Source organism: Oncorhynchus gorbuscha, unplaced genomic scaffold (assembly GCF_021184085.1).
Source record: "Oncorhynchus gorbuscha isolate QuinsamMale2020 ecotype Even-year unplaced genomic scaffold, OgorEven_v1.0 Un_scaffold_1240, whole genome shotgun sequence".
Taxonomy (NCBI): Eukaryota; Metazoa; Chordata; class Actinopteri; order Salmoniformes; family Salmonidae; genus Oncorhynchus; species Oncorhynchus gorbuscha.
The window spans coordinates 77460-94786 of record NW_025746075.1 but is presented as its reverse complement, the minus strand read 5'-3'; the positions used below and the strand labels follow the sequence as shown (position 1 = coordinate 94786).

The 17327-nt window shown below is 46.3% G+C and overlaps 1 protein-coding gene across 1 annotated transcript in view; it reads right to left on the bottom strand.

The window, feature by feature from the left end:
• Window positions 1–9044, bottom strand: part of LOC124021882 (solute carrier family 4 member 11-like) — a gene marked incomplete at its 3' end in the record, with an annotated part of 59898 nt that extends 50854 nt beyond the window's left edge. The window contains exons 1-2 of the mRNA XM_046337023.1: window positions 9018–9044; window positions 3939–4163 (exon numbers count right to left, since the gene is read on the bottom strand). Of these exons, the coding sequence (XP_046192979.1) occupies window positions 3939–4163; window positions 9018–9020 (228 nt within the window). The remainder of the gene's footprint in view (window positions 1–3938; window positions 4164–9017) is intronic.
• Between the last annotated feature and the right edge of the window lie 8283 nt (window positions 9045–17327).

Sequence of the window (17327 nt, the reverse complement as noted above, 5' to 3'; positions counted from 1 at the left end):
CACCCTTGTGGGGCCTCTCGAAGTGGAGATGTTATTTCCTACTTTCACCACCTGGGGGTGGCCCGTCAGGAAGTCCAGGACCCAATTGCACAGGGCGGGGTCGAGACCCAGGGTCTCGAGCTTAATGACGAGTTTGGAGGGTACTATCGTGCTGAATGCTGAGCTGTAGTCAATGAACAGCATTCTTACATAGGTATTCCTCTTGTTCAGATGGGATAGGGCAGTGTGATGGTGATTGCATCATCTGTGGACCTATTGGGGCAGTATGCAAACTGAAGTGGGTCTAAGGTGGCCAGTAAGGTGGAGGTGTAAGGGTTTTCTTCTGGTGAAAGAGAGGCGGACCAAAATGCAGCGTGGTGGTTATTCATGTTTTTAATAAAGACGACTATACATGAACAGACTAAACAAAACAAGAAAAGTGAAAACCTAAACAGTCCTATCTGGTGCAAACACAGAGACAGGAACAATCACCCACAAAACCAAACACAAAACGGGCTACCTAAATATGGTTCCCAATCAGAGACAATGACTAACACCTGCCTCTGATTGAGAACCATATCAGGCCAAACATAGAAATAGAAAAACCAGACACACAACATAGAATGCCCACCCAGCTCACGTCCTGACCAACACGATGGTCAGAACGTGACAGTACCCCCCCCCCCCCCTCCAAGGTGCGGACTCCAAACGCACAACCTAAACCTATAGGGGAGGGTCTGGGTGGGCATCTCTCCGCGGTGGCGGCTCTGGCGCTGGACGTGGACCCCACTCCATAATTGTCTTAGTCCACCTCCTTAGCGTCCCTTGAGTGGCGACCCTCGCCACTAACCTTGGCCTAGGAACCCTAACAACGGGCCCCACTGGACTGAGGGGCAGGTCTGGACTGAGGGGCAGCTCGGGACTGAGAGGAAGCTCAGGACTGAGAGGAAGCTCAGGCAGGTTGATGGATCTACCAGATCCTGGCTGATTGACGGCTCTGGCAGATCCTGGCTGACTGGCGAATCCTGGCTGACTGGCAGATCCTGGCCGACTGGCAGTTCTGGCAAATCCTGGCCGACTGGCGGATCCTGGCTGACTGGCGGATCCTGGCTGACTGGCGGATCCTGGCTGACTGGCGGATCCTGGCTGACTGGCGGATCCTGGCCGACTGGCAGTTCTGGCAGATCCTGGCTGACTGGCAGATCCTGGCAGACTGGCAGTTCTGGCGGGCTGACTGGCGGATCCTGACTGGCGGATCCTGGCTGGCAGACTGGCGGATCCTGGCTGACTGCAGACTGGATCCTGGCAGACTGGCGGATCCTGGCTAACCTTATAAGATCCTGGTCCTCAGGACCAGTTCATGCAGTTTTAGTATTGTGGCCCTGTCTAGACTTGACAGTTCATGGGGTTTTAATAGTCTGGCCCTGTCTAGACTTGACAGTTCATGGGGTTTTAATATTCTGGCCCTGTCTAGACTTGACAGTTCATGGGGTTTTAATATTCTGGCCCTGTCTAGACTTGACAGTTCATGCAGTTTTAATATTCTGGCCCTGTCTAGACTTGACAGTTCATGCAGTTGTAATATTCTGGCCCTGTCTAGACTTGACAGTTCACGCAACATTAGCGGTCTGATCAGTGTTCTGATCATGGAATTCCGAACTCGTGTTGCGTCTACACCTACATTTAAACATCTGCCGTGTCCACAGTGTGTCTGAATTCACTTTTCCTGCACTATATTCAAATGTGCATTCAATATGCATTCTACAAATGGTGGAATAGGCTAAATATGATAGTAACACAACAACAACTGATGGCAGTAGCTAACTAGCCAGTTAACCTCTAGTTAGCCAGCAAGAAAGCAAGCAAAGCTAAAGGGATAGCAAATGGGTTAGCATAACTCTAAGACGAAGGGGTGGGGGTGTGTGTCTATTTGTCAATAACAGCTGGTGCGCGATGTCTAATAGTAAAGAAGTGTCGAGGTATTGCTCACCTGAGGTAGAGTGCCTTATGATAAGCTGTAGACCACACTATTCACCAAGAGAGTTCTCATCTATATTATTCGTAACCGTCTATTTACCACCACAGAATGAAACTGGCACTAAGACCGCTCCCAACCAACTCTATAAGGCCATAAGCAAAGAAGAAAATGCTCATCCAGAAGTGGCGCTCCTAGTGGCCGGGGACTTTAATGCAGGCAAACTTAAATCAGTTACAAAATGTTTACCAGTATGTCACATGTGCAACAAGAGAGAAAAAAAGTCCTAGACCACCTTTACTCCACACACAGAGATGCATACAAAGCTCTCCCTCGTCCTCCATTTGGCAAATCTGACCATAATTCTATCCTCCTGATTCCTGCTTACAATCAAAAACTATAGCAGGAAGTACCAGTGACTCGCTCAATACGGAAGTGGTCAGATGATGCAGATGCTACACTAAAGGACTGTTTTTCTAGCACAGACCGGAATATGTTCCTGGATTCATCCAATGACATTGAGGAGTACACCACCTCAGTCATCGGCTTCATCAATAAGTGCATTGACGACGTTGTCCTCACAGTGACTGTACGTACATATCCCAACCAGAAGCCATGGATTACAGGCAACATCCGCATCGAGCTAAAGGCTAGAGCTGCCTCTTTCAAGGAGCAGGAAACTAATCCGGACACTTATAAGAAATCCCGCTATGCCCCCAGACGAACCATCAGACAAGCGAAGCGTCAATACAGGACTAAGATTGAATCCTACTACACCGGCTCTGACGTTGGTCAGACTATTACGGACTACAGAAGGAAGCCCAGACGTGAGCTGCCCAGTGACGCGAGCCTACCAGGCGAGCTAAATGCCTTTTATGCTCGCTTTGAGGCAAGCAACACTGATGCATGCACGAGAGCACCAGCTGTTCTGGATGACTGTGTGATCACTCTCTCGGGTAGCCGATATGAACAAAACCTTTAAACAGGTCAACATTCACACACGACTGCATGGCCAAACACGACTCCAACAGCATCATTAAGTTTGCTGACGACACAACAGTGGTAGGCCTGATCACCGACAACGATGAGACAGCCTATAGGAAGGAGGTCAGAGAACTGGCAGTGTGGTGCCAGGACAACAACCACTCCCTCAATGTGAGCAAGACAAAGGAGCTGATCGTGGACTACAGGAAAAGGCAGGCAGAACAGTCCCCCATTAACATCGATGGGGCTGTGTGGAGCAGATTGAGAGCTTCAAGTTCCTTGGTGTCCACATCACCAACAAACTATCATGGTCCAAAAATACCAAGACAGTTGTGAAGAGGGCACGACAAAACCTTTTCCCCCTCAGGAGACTGAGAAGATTTGGCATAGCTCCCCAGATCCTCAAAAGGTTCTACAGCTGCACCATCGAGAGCATCCTGACTGGTTGCATCACTGCCTGGTAATGACAACTGCACAGCATCTGAACGTAAGAAGCTGCATTGGGTAGTGCATACTGTCCAGTACATCACAGGGGCCAAGCTTCCTGCCATCCAGGACCAATTTAATAGGCGGTGTCAGAGGGAAGCCCATAAAATTGTCAGAGACTCCAGTCACCCAAGACTGTTTTCTCAAGCGATATCGGAGCACCAAATCTAGGACCAAAAGGCTCCTTAACAGCTTCTACCCCAAGCCATAAGACTGCTGAACAATGAATAAAATCGGCCCCGGACAATTTACATTGAAACCTCCCCCTGCTCCCTTTAGTACAGTGCTGCTACTCGCTGTTTATTATCTATGCATAGTCACTTCAACCCCACCTACATGTACAAATGACCTCTTGTGGATGGGTGGTGGGGGTGGGTTCATGATTAAACATTTTTTAGATTCTTCAAAGTAGCCCCCCTTTGCCTTGATGACAGCTTTGCTTTGGGGTAGGGGTGGGCTCATGTCACTTCATGTGCCCAGCTGGGGCACGTGTGTTGAGTGTTGGGAGCCTCACCTTGAGTGGTTTGTGGGAGTGTGGATCAGTCTCTTGCTCCTCTTCTTCCTCCTCCTCCACGGCAGCAGGTTGCTGATTGGCTGCTGTGAGCTGGTGTCTTTGGAACACCAGGGCTTCTTTAAACTCTTCCTGGGTCTTGGTTTCTAGGAGCTTCTGTCTGAATGAGATGTCTGAGAATAACGTCCCAAATGTCCTGCCCAGCTCCATCGCTGTCTTTGTACTCTTCTGTGCAAAGGAGAGGAGATAGAGAGAGCATTATGACTGGACAAACCAAAATGACGAACAAGTTGTTTAGTCTGTCTATTGATGAACAAATTAGAAGAAGAAGAAGAAAAAGGGGAAGAGGAGGAGGAGGAGCAGGAAGTGTTGGGGAATAATCAGAATTAGTTGGTAACATAGATAAGATGTTTTATATTCATTATATGCTTGTGAGTTACTTCTCATCAGAATGTCTATTTTTGGATAATACTGTTGGCCGGTTGCAGTTATCTGTTCTCTGACATGGGGTCAGTTACTTTGCCGCAGAGATAAGTAATCCCTCTCACCCCCCCATTTATGATTTAGATGCACTATTGTAAAGTGACTGTTCCACTGGATGTCATAAGGTGAATGCACCAATTTGTAAGTCGCTCTGGATAAGAGCGTCTGCTAAATGACTTAAATGTAAATGTAAATGTAAGGGGAGGGGTCATATCTTTCAAATCAATTATCTCTTGGCTCCAGAATGTCTGTGTGCCAGTCACTGTGTCTCTGTGATCTTGTCAAGGCGGGGTGGATTTTATATATGCCTGTTGATATGAGGATTTGTTTTATGGTACTGAGAGCGAGAAAATGACATAGTTTAGGAGACAAAGCTGAACGATAATTTATGGCCAATGCTGTCTGGCTATGTGTGTCTTTGCTATAAAGGATCTCAGTTGCAATGTGTAAGGACTCTCAGAGAATTAATTTATAAACACTGAATTGATCTGAGAGTCACAGAGTTGTGATGGAGCTCATATAATTAAAGATGGACTTTATGATAACTCTGACTTGTGTGTGGTTTGCTCTCATGATTTGGTAAATACAGGTCATTTCCACGACAGAAGAGAAGAAGATTGCGTTCAAACAGAGAAGAAGAGACCATATCACACAGCAGGGAGTTTAAAGCACCCCAACTCATCCTCCGTCTCCCCCTGGCTTCCCCCACCTCATCCTCCGTCTCTCCCTTGGCTTCCCCCACCTCATCCTCCGTCTCCCCCTGGCTTCCCCCACCTCATCCTCCGTCTCCCCCTGGCTTCCCCCACCTCATCCTCCGTCTCTCCCTTGGCTTCCCCCACCTCATCCTCCGTCTCCCCCTGGCTTCCCCCACCTCATCCTCCGTCTCTCCCTTGGCTTCCCCCACCTCATCCTCCGTCTCCCCCCTTCCCTCACCTCATCCTCCGTCTCCCCTGGCTTCCCCCAACTCATCCTCCCCTCTTGGCTTCCCCCACCTCATCCTCCGTCTCCCCCTGGCTTCCCCACCTCATCCTCCGTGGCTTCCCCCACCTCATCCTCCGTCTCCCCTGGCTTCCCCAACTCATCCTCCGTCTCCCCCTGGCTTCCCCCATCCTCCTTCTCCCCCTCCTCATCCTCCGTCTCTCTCCCTGGCTTCCCCCACCTCATCCTCCGTCTCCTCCCTGGCTTCCCCCACCTCATCCTCCGTCTCCCCCTGGCTTCCCCCACCTCATCCTCCGTCTCACCTCCCTGGCTTCCCTCACCTCATCCTCCGTCTCCCCTGGCTTCCCCACCTCATCCTCCGTCTCCCCCTGGCTTCCCTCACCTCATCCTCCGTCTCCCCCTGGCTTCCCCTCATCCTCCGTCTCCCTTCCCCCAACTCATCCTTTTAATAAATGATTCCCCTGGCTCTCCGTCTCCCCCTGGCTTCCCTCACCTCATCTGTCTCCTGGCTTCCCTCACCTCTCCTCCGTCTTGGCTTCCCCCAACTCATCCTCCATCTCCCCCTGGCTTCCCCCAACTCATCCTCCGTCTCCCCTGGCTTCCCCCACGAGAGAGAGAGAGGGATGCTATGTTAGATGGCTGGCTATGGCTATCCAACACTGGAACTCTTCCAAGTCAAGGTAAGGTTTTAATAAATGATTGCCTCCTGGGTAACTGCTAAACTGCTCTGACTGTACCTGTACTACATGATTGTCGGGTTTACTAACCATTAGTTATATTATCTCTGTTGACTTGACGTTAGATAATATGGTGACCGATGTAGGCCGGTAATGAGAGCATGGTTTGGCTTGGAAATCCTAGTCCTGATGTTGTCTGCACCCCTGCATAGATCAGAGAAGGAATTACAACAAGCAAAGTGATCATTGTGTTTGTATGTGGCTGCTATGAGAGTGAACCGTGTGATCATCCTCAAATCAAATGTTCTGCCCCCTGCCCCTAACCAACAATGCAATTAAAAAATATATGGATGAGAATAAGAAGTAACCCCAGTAAAATCACCTCATCCTCCGTACAGAGTCAATGATGGAGACCAGGTAGAGTTATTAAAGGGACTATGCATAGATGATAACAACAGGGAGCAGCAGTGTAAAAGAGGGGGGGGGGTGCATATAGTCTATGACTAGTGTGGTGACTGACAAGAGGGCCTTCCTCTGTGTCATGGTAATGATGGGGACCAGGTAGTGCCGTGCGATCGGAGACCAGCAGTTGTCATTGGGGACCATGCTCTCGATGTTGCAGCTGTAATGATTTGGGGACCTGAGGTGGTATAGGTTTTGTCAATGACTGTCTTGGTGTGCTTGGACCAGTTTGTGGTGATGTAATGACTTGCTCCACTGGGACCAGTCCTCTTTTCCCTGTGTCTTGTGTAAGGTTGTTGACCTGTGGTGACTAATGATGTGTAATGATGGGGTAATGATGGGGACCAGGTGTGTGTAATGATGATGGAGACCAGGTGTGTGTAATGATGGAGACCAGGTGTGTGTAATGATGGGGACCAGGTGTGTGTAATGATGATGGAGACCAGGTGTGTGTAATGGATGTGTGTAATGATGGAGACCAGGTGTGTGTAATGATGGGGACCAGGTGTGTGTAATGATGGTGACTAGATGTGTGTAATGATGGAGACCAGGTGTGTGTAATGATGGGGACCAGGTGTGTGTAATGATGGAGACCAGGTGTGTGTAATGATGGAGACCAGGTGTGTGTAATGATGGGGACCAGGTGTGTGTAATGATGGTGACTAGATGTGTGTAATGATGGGGACCAGGTGTGTGTAATGATGGTGACTAGATGTGTGTAATGATGGGGACCAGGTGTGTGTAATGATGGGGACCAGGTGTGTGTAATGATGGAGACCAGGTGTGTGTAATGATGGAGACCAGGTGTGTGTAATGATGGAGACCAGGTGTGTGTAATGATGGAGACCAGGTGTGTGTAATGATGGGGACCAGGTGTGTGTAATGATGGTGACTAGATGTGTGTAATGATGGAGACCAGGTGTGTGTAATGATGGGGACCAGGTGTGTGTAATGATGGAGACCAGATGTGTGTAATGATGGAGACCAGGTGTGTGTAATGATGGGGACCAGGGGTGTGTAATGATGGTGACTAGATGTGTGTAATGATGGGGACTAGGTGTGTGTAATGATGGGGACCAGGTGTGTGTAATGATGGAGACCAGGTGTGTGTAATGATGGAGACCAGGTGTGTGGGGTAATGATGGGGACCAGATGTGTGTGATGTAATGATGGTGACTAGATGGTGACTAGTGTAATGATGGGGACCAGGTGTGTGTAATGATGGAGACCAGGTGTGTGTAATGATGGGGACCAGGTCTGGTCTATCTGGTTTCTATCGGCCATTCATCAGTTGACAACATTCATTCAGTGAGGAAAGAGACGCATTAGCATCTGGTTATCAACGCCATTCGCCACATTTGTCTTGGCCCCTTAAGTTAGTAATAGCTGTTAGAAAACAGGTAAACAACCTCTAAATGTTTTTCCATGTGTGATTTTATAATTCTGACAACTGAGCAATGGTTTTAGTCAGGGATGGAGCAGGATGTTTATTTTTTGGGGGGAATATTTTTGGGCCGATGGCAGTTATAGAAATCTGATCATTTTGAATTCTATTTTGACAGGTTGTTAGATGAAATAGCTTACTTTCTGAATCATAGGCTTCCATCTCAGTTGTCTTACCTGGCACTGGAATAAAATGGTCTAGAGCCCTGCTGCTAATGTAAAGCAACTGTCCATACAAATTATATAGACATTGTATATATTGTTGTATTTGTTATTATCGAGCAAAATAGTAATATTTATTGCAATATAACCTTATGCCCATATCTGCCAGCTCTAGCACCCCCCCCCAAATAATTTATCATAATTTATCACAGATTTATCGTTATCACAATAAATTAGGAAATTTATCATGATATGGCTTTATATCACCCAGCTCTAGAGAAGAGGATAACTATAAGGGGGGCAAAGAGCAGACACATTTGAGAAGGAAAAGGGGGTTGAGATGAGACCATAAGACTGAAGCATAAAGGAAAAGCTGGACGGAAATGATAGGGTTTGTAAAAGATGGCAAAGTTACAATTTTGAGTGGGGCCAGGATGAGAATGCCATAGTTACAATTTTGAGTGGGGCCAGGATGAGAATGCCAGAGTTACAATTTTGAGTGGGGCCAGGATGAGTGTGAAATAGTTACCATTTTGAGTGGGGCCAGGATGAGAATGCCATAGTTACAATTTTGAGTGGGGCCAGGAAGAGAATGCCATAGTTACAATTTTGAGTGGGGCCAGGATGAGGGTGACATAGTTACCATTTTGAGTGGAGCCAGGATGAGGGTGACACAGTTAACATTTTGAGTGGGGCCAGAATGAGGTTACCATTTTGACATAGTTACCATTTTGAGTGGGGCCAGGATGAGAATACCATAGTACCATTTTGAGTGGGGCCAGAATGAGGGTGACATAGTTACCATTTTGAGTGGGGCCAGGATGAGGGTGACATAGTTACCATTTTGAGTGGGGCCAGCATGAGGGTGAAATAGTTACCATTTTGAGTGGGGCCAGGATGAGGGTGACATAGTTACCATTTTGAGTGGGGCCAGGATGAGGATGACATAGTTACCATTTTGAGTGGGGGCCAGTTACCATTTTGAGTGGGGCCATGATGGATACCATAGTACCATTTTGAGTGGGGCCAGAATGAGGGTGACATAGTTACCATTTTGAATGGGGCCAGGATGAGAATACCATAGTACCATTTTGAGTGGGGCCAGAATGAGGGTGACATAGTTACCATTTTGAGTGGGGCCAGGATGAGAATACCATAGTACCATTTTGAGTGGGGCCAGAATGAGGGTGACATAGTTACCATTTTGAGTGGGGCCAGCATGAGGGTGAAATAGTTACCATTTTGAGTTGGGCCAGCATGAGGGTGACATAGTTACCATTTTGAGTGGGGCCAGGATGAGGGTGACATAGTTACCATTTTGAGTGGGGCCAGCATGAGGGTGACATAGTTACCATTTTGAGTGGGGCCAGGATGAGGGTGACATAGTTACCATTTTGAGTGGGGCCAGCATGAGGGTGACATAGTTACCATTTTGAGTGGGGCCAGCATGAGGGTGACATAGTTACCATTTTGAGTGGGGCCAGGATGAGGGTGACATAGTTACCATTTTGAGTGGGGCCAGCATGAGGGTGAAATAGTTACCATTTTGAGTGGGGCCAGGATGAGGGTGACATAGTTACCATTTTGAGTGGGGCCAGGATGAGGGTGACATAGTTACCATTTTGAGTGGGGCCAGGATGAGGGTGAGATAGTTACCATTTTGAGTGGGGTGGGGCCAGGCCAGGATGGGTGAGATAGTTACCATTTTGAGTGGGGCCAGGATGAGAATACCATAGTTACCATTTTGAGTGGGGCCAGGATGAGGGTGACATAGTTACCATTTTGAGTGGGGCCAGGATGAGAATACCATAGTTACCATTTTGATGGGGCCAGAATGAGAATACCATAGTTACCATTTTGAGTGGGGCCAGAATGAGAATACCATAGTTACCATTTTGAGTCAGGATGAGAATACCATAGTTACCATTTTGAGTGGGGCCAGAATGAGAGATACCATAGTTACCATTTTGAGTGGGGCCAGGATGAGGGTGAGATAGTTACCATTTTGAGTGGGGCCAGGATGAGAATACCATAGTTACCATTTTGAGTGGGGCCAGCATGAGGGTGACAAGTTACCAGAGTGGGGCCAGGATATGACATAACGGACTTCACATCATTCCCCAGTTCTGAGGCCGCTGAGATACAGACATGACGTTTGGAGACTTTAATTGCAGCTGTGGCTAGTTGAGAACACCTTTATTTAACCAGGTGGCTAGTTGAGAACACCTTTATTTAACCAGGTAGGCTAGTTGAGAACACCTTTATTTAACCAGGTAGGCTAGTTGAGAACACCTTTATTTAACCAGGTAGGCTAGTTGAGAACACCTTTATTTAACCAGGTAGGCTAGTTGAGAACACCTTTATTTAACCAGGTAGGCAAGTTGAGAACAAGTTCTCATTTACAATTGCGACCTGGCCAAGATAAATCAAAGCAGTTCGACAACGACACAGAGTTACAACGACACAGAGTTACACATGAAGTAAAACAAAGATACAGTCAATAATACAGTATAAACAAGTCTATATACGATGTGAGCAAATGAGGTGAGAAGGGAGGTAAAAGCAAAAAAGGCCATGGTGGCAAAGTAAATACAATATAGCAAGTAAAACACTGGAATGGTAGTTTTGCAATGGAAGAATGTTAAAAGTAGAAATAAAAATAATGGGGTGCAAAGGAGCAAAATAAATAAATAAATTAAATACAGTTGGGAAAGAGGCAGTTGTTTGGGCTAAATTATAGGTGGGCTATGTACAGGTGCAGTAATCTGTGAGCTGCTCTGACAGTTGGTGCTTAAAGCTAGCGAGGGAGATAAGTGTTTCCAGTTTCAGAGATTTTTGTAGTTCGTTCCAATCATTGGCAGCAGAGAACTGGAAGGAGAGGCGGCCAAAGAAAGAATTGGTTTTGGGGGTGACTAGAGAGATATACCTGCTGGAGCGTGTGCTACAGGTGGGAGATGCTATGGTGACCAGCGAGCTGAGATAAGGGGGGACTTTACCTAGCAGGGTCTTGTAGATGACATGGAGCCAGTGGGTTTGGCGACGAGTATGAAGCGAGGGCCAGCCAACGAGAGCGTACAGGTCGCAATGGTGGGTAGTATATGGGGCTTTGGTGACAAAACGGATGGCACTGTGATAGACTGCATCCAATTTGTTGAGTAGGGTATTGGAGGCTATTTTGTAAATGACATCGCCAAAGTCGAGGATTGGTAGGATGGTCAGTTTTACAAGGGTATGTTTGGAAGCATGAGTGAAGGATGCTTTGTTTCGAAATAGGAAGCATATTCTAGATGTAACTTTGGATTGGAGATGTTTGATATGGGTCTGGAAGGAGAGTTTACAGTCTAACCAGACACCTAAGTATTTGTAGTTGTCCACGTATTCTAAGTCAGAGCCGTCCAGAGTAGTGATGTTGGACAGGCGGTGCAGGTAGCGATCGGTTGAAGAGCATGCATTTAGTTTTACTTGTATTTAAGAGCAATTGGAGGCCACGGAAGGAGAGTTGTAGGCATTGAAGCTTGCATGGAGGGTTGTTAACACAGTGTCCAAAGAAGGGCCAGAAGTTTACAGAATGGTGTCGTCCGCGTAGAGGTGGATCAGAGACTGACCAGCAGCAAGAGCGACCTCATTGATGTATACAGAGAAGAGAGTCGGTCCAAGAATTGAACCCTGTGGCACCCCCATAGAGACTGCCAGAGGTCCGGACAGCAGACCCTCCGATTTGACACACTGAACTCTATCAGAGAAGTAGTTGGTGAACCAGGCGAGGCAATCATTTGAGAAACCAAGGCTGTCGAGTCTGCCGATGAGGATGTGGTGATTGACAGAGTCGAAAGCCTTGGCCAGATCAATGAATACGGCTGCACAGTAATGTTTCTTATCGATGGCGGTTAAGATATCGTTTAGAACCTTGAGCGTGGCTGAGGTGCACCCATGACCAGCTCTGAAACCAGATTGCATAGCAGAGAAGGTATGGTGAGATTCGAAATGGTTGGTAATCTGTTTGTTGACTTGGCTTTCGAAGACCTTAGAAAGGCATGGTAGGATAGATATAGGTCTGTAGCAGTTTGGGTCAAGAGTGTCCCCCCCCTTTGAAGAGGGGGATGACCGCAGCTGCTTTCCAATCTTTGGGAATCTCAGACGACACGAAAGAGAGGTTGAACAGGCTAATAATAGGGGTGGCAACAATTTTGGCAGATAATTTTAGAAAGAAAGGGTCCAGATTGTCTAGCCCGGCTGATTTGTAGGGGTCCAGATTTTGCAGCTCTTTTAGAACATCAGCTGAACGGATTTGGGAGGAGAAATGGAGAAGGCTTGGGTGAGTTGCAGTTGGGGGTGCAGTGCTGTTGGCCGGGGTAGGAGTAGCCAGGTGGAAAGCATGGCCAGCCGTAGAAAAATGCTTATTGAAATTCTCAATTATGGTGGATTTATCAGTGGTGACAGTGTTTCCTATCTTGAGTGCAGTGGGCAGCTGGGAGGAGGTGTTCTTATTCTCCATGGACTTTACAGTGTCCCAGAACTTTTTTGAGTTAGTGTTGCAGGAAGCCAATTTCTGCTTGAAAAAGCTAGCCTTGCCTTTTCTAACTGCCTGTGTATGATGGTTTCTAGCTTCCTTGAACAGCTGCATATCACTGGGGCTGTTCGATGCTAATGCAGAACGCCATAGGATGTTTTTGTGTTGGTTAAGGGCAGTCAGGTCTGGGGAGAACCAAGGGCTATATCTGTTCCTGGTTCTAAATTTCTTGAATGGGGCATGTTTATTTATTTATTTGTTTTATATCATACCGAGGTTATTACACAAACACATTATAACACATCACACATCGTATTACACATCACACAGGTTATAACACATCACACAGGTTATTACACATCATACAGGTTATTACACAAACACATTATAACACATCACACAGGTTATTATACATCACACAGGTTATAACACATCATACCGAGGTTATAACACATCACACAGGTTATAACACATCACACAGGTTATTACACATCACACAGGTTATAAACATCATCAGGTTATAACGCATCATACAGAGGTTATTACACAAACACATTATAACACATCACACAGGTTATTACACATCACACAGGTTATAACACATCATACCGTTATTACACATCAGTTATAACACAACACATTATAACACATCATACAGAGGTTATTACACATCACACAGTTTATTACACATCACACAGGTTATAACACATCATACCGAGGTTATAACACATCACACAGGTTATAACACATCACACAGAGGTTATTACACATCACACAGGTTATTACACATCACACAGGTTTTTACACATCACACAGGTTATAGCACATCATACCGAGGTTATAACACAAACACATTATAACACATCATACCGAGGTTATAACACAAACACATTATAACACATCACACAGGTTATTACACATCACACAGGTTATTACACATCACACAGGTTATAACACATCATACCGAGGTTATTACACAAACACATTATAACACATCATACCGAGGTTATAACACAAACACATTATAACACATCACACAGGTTATTACACATCACACAGGTTATTACACATCACACAGGTTATAACACATCATACAGGTTATTACACATAATACCGAGGTTATAACACAAACACATTATAACACATCACACAGGTTATTACACATCACACAGGTTATTACACATCACACAGGTTATAACACATCATACAGGTTATTACACATAATACCGAGGTTATTACACAAACACATTATAACACATCATACCGAGGTTATAACACAAACACATTATAACACATCACACAGGTTATAACACATCACACAGGTTATTACACATCACACAGGTTATAACACATAATACAGGTTATAACACATCATACAGGTTATAACGCATCATACCGAGGTTATTACACAAACACATTATAACACATCACACACGTTATTACACATCACACAGGTTATAACACATCATACCGAGGTTATAACACATCACACAGGTTATAACACATCATACCGAGGTTATTACACATCATACCAAGGTTATAACACATCACACAGGTTATAACACATCATCTTCAAAGCAGGCTATTTGGGTGGACTCCGTCTCAGAAGTGCAGAGCGTTTGGCACAGCAGGTACTTCTTAGTTCCCAAGAGTGATGGAATGTTATGCCCCATCATGAACTTGGTGTTTTAAAAAAGCATCTCATGGTTTGCAAGTTCAAAAAGCTCACACTTCACCGGTGTCCCTGTATCTTATAGGTCCCTGTGTTTTACAGGTCCCTGTGTTTTACAGGTCCCTGTGTCTTTTAGGTCCCTGTGTCTTTTAGGTCCCTGTGTTTTACAGGTCCCCGTGTCTTACAGGTCCCTGTGTCTTATAGGTCCCTGTGTCTTATAGGTCCCTGTGTCTTATAGGTCCCTGTGTCTTATAGGTCCCTGTGTCTTATAGGTCCATGTGTCTTACAGGCCCTACAGGTCCCTGTGTCTTATAGGTCCCTGTGTCTTACAGGCCCTACAGGTCCCTGTGTCTTATAGGTCCCTGTATCTTATAGGTCTCTGTGTCTTATAGGTCCCTGTGTCTTATAGGTCCCTGTGTCTTATAGGTCCCTGTGTCTTATAGGTCCCTGTGTCTTATAGGTCCCTGTGTCTTACAGGTATCTGAGTCTTACAGGCCCTACAGGTCCCTGTGTCTTACAGGTCTCTGTGTCTTATTTGGTCCCTGTATATTATAGGTCCCTGTGTCTTACAGGTCTCTGTCTCTTATAGGTCCCTGTGTCTTACAGGTCCCTGTGTCTTACAGGTCCCTGTGTCTTATAGGCCCCATGTATCTTATAGGTCCCTGTGTCTTATAGGTCCCTGTATCTTATAGGTCCCTGTGTCTTATAGGTCCCTGTATCTTATAGGTCCCTGTATCTTATAGGTCCCTGTGTCTTACAGGTCCCTGTGTCTTACAGGTCCCTGTGTCTTACAGGTCCCTGTGTCTTATAGGTCCCTGTGTCTTATAGGTCCCTGTGTTTTACAGGTCCCTGTGTCTTATAGGTCCCTGTGTCTTACAGGTCTCTGTGTCTAACAGGTCCTACAGGTACATATGAATTACATATGAAAATCTGAAATTTCTTGAGTCAATAAGTATTCAGCCCCTACAGTACCAGTCTGGACACACCTACAGTACCAGTCTGGACACACCTACAGTACCAGTTTGGACACACCTACAGTACCAGTTTGGACACACCTACAGTACCAGTTTGGACACACCTACTCATTCAAAGGCTTTTCTTTATTTGTACTCTTTTCTACATTGTAGAATAATAAATGAAGACATCAAAACTATAAAATAACACATATGGAATCATGTACTAACCAGAAAAGTGTCAAGCCACCCTTTGCCTTGATGACAGCTTTGCACACTCTTGGCATTCTCTCAACCAGCTTCACCTGGAATGCTCTTCCAAGGCCATTGAAGGAGTTCCCACATATGCTGAGCACTTGTTGGTAGATTTTTAATTTTTTAATTTAACCTTTATTTATCTAGGCAAGTCAGTTTTAAGAACAAATTCTTATTTACAATGACCTATCCCAGTCAAACCCAGATGACGCTAGGCCAATTGTGCACCGCCCTATGGGACTTCCAATTACAGCTTGTGATACAGCCTGGAATCGAACCAGGGTATGTAGTGACGCATCTAGCACTGAGATGCAGTGCCTTAGACTGCTGCGCCACTCGGGAGACCCACTCTGCGGTCCAACCCATCCCAAACCATCTCAATTGGGTTGAGGTCAGGTGATTGTTGAGGCCAGGTCATCTGATGCAGCACTTCATCCCCCTCCTTGGTAAAATAGCCCTTACACAGACTGGAGGTGTAAGGGCCACTAAGAGCAAACCAGATGGTATGGCGTACCACTGCAGAATGCTGTGGTAGCCATGTTGGTTAAGAATGCCTTGAATTCTAAAATCACCCGCGAGACACTAGTTGGGGAACCCTGACTTACAGGATACATAGCCAGGATTGTTAGGGAACCCCGACTTACAGGATACTGTGGCAAACCTCTTCAAGGTTAGGAGCGTTTGTCACAAATTAAGTGGTAAACTGTCACCAAATCACCCAAGAATGAGAGTTCTTTCGAACAGGACAGTACCTGTGTGTTTGTTTCTCCGTCCTGGTCCACCCAGGCCGTAAGCGAGGTCAAGGATAGCAGGGTTCGGTACACGAATCGGGTTCTCGGTAGGTCCAGGTCCAAACGCCAACAGGTAAGTCCAAAACAATCCAGCCAATCTCTATTGTCTCTTTCTTTATTGTTCATAGATCCTTCCAGCCCTCTCTCTCCCTCTTCCTGGTTTTACTTGACCCTTTATCTGTGGGTTGGCTCCACCTTCTGAGGGTTCCCCTTGCTTCTGGGACAAATGGGCCATTTTGTGATCTGTAGTTCTGACAGGGGTGGCCATTTTAGTGATCGGGCAGAGCCCGTTTATTAGTTCTGCTCTCACATATCTGCCATTTATCACTCAACCCCCTTCTTTGCCACACATCTCTCCCCCTAGATCCGACCCCCTAGGTCGGGCTACCGCAGCAAAATATGCATGCATGCGGGATAACACATCCACGTTTCCCATTTCCTTCCCTGCTCTGTGTTTCAAGTCAAAATGAAACGGTTGGAGACTCAAAAACCACCGCATCACCCGAGCGTTCTTCTCTTTAGCCCTATGCATCCAGGTGAGTGGGGCATGGTCACTGATGAGGGTGAAGTGGCGCCCCAGCAGGTAGTACTTCAGGCTTTCTAGAGCCCACTTTACTGCCAGCGCCTCTTTCTCAACTTTCTCATCTAAATAAGCTGCAGCGTATGCTTTGTGCGGTTTTAGGACTTTGTCCATGAGCCGTTGAAAGGTGGCTGGGGCCCCGTGTAAGCCGAATGGCATGACTGTGTATTGCAACAAACCGTCAGGTGGTGCAAAGGCTGTCTTTTCTTTGGCCCTGGGGGTCAGAGGAATTTGCCAGTACCCTTTTGTCAGATCAAGGGTCGTAATGTACCGAGCATTACAAATTTTCTCCAGTAGTTAATCTACTCGGGGCATGGGGTAGGCATCAAACTTGGAGATTTAATTTACCTTCCGAAAGTCGTTACAGAACCGCAAAGACCCATCGGGCTTGGAGACCATCACAATTGGGCTAGACCACTCACTATGTGACTCTTCGATCACTCCAGCTGTCAACATTTTCTCCGT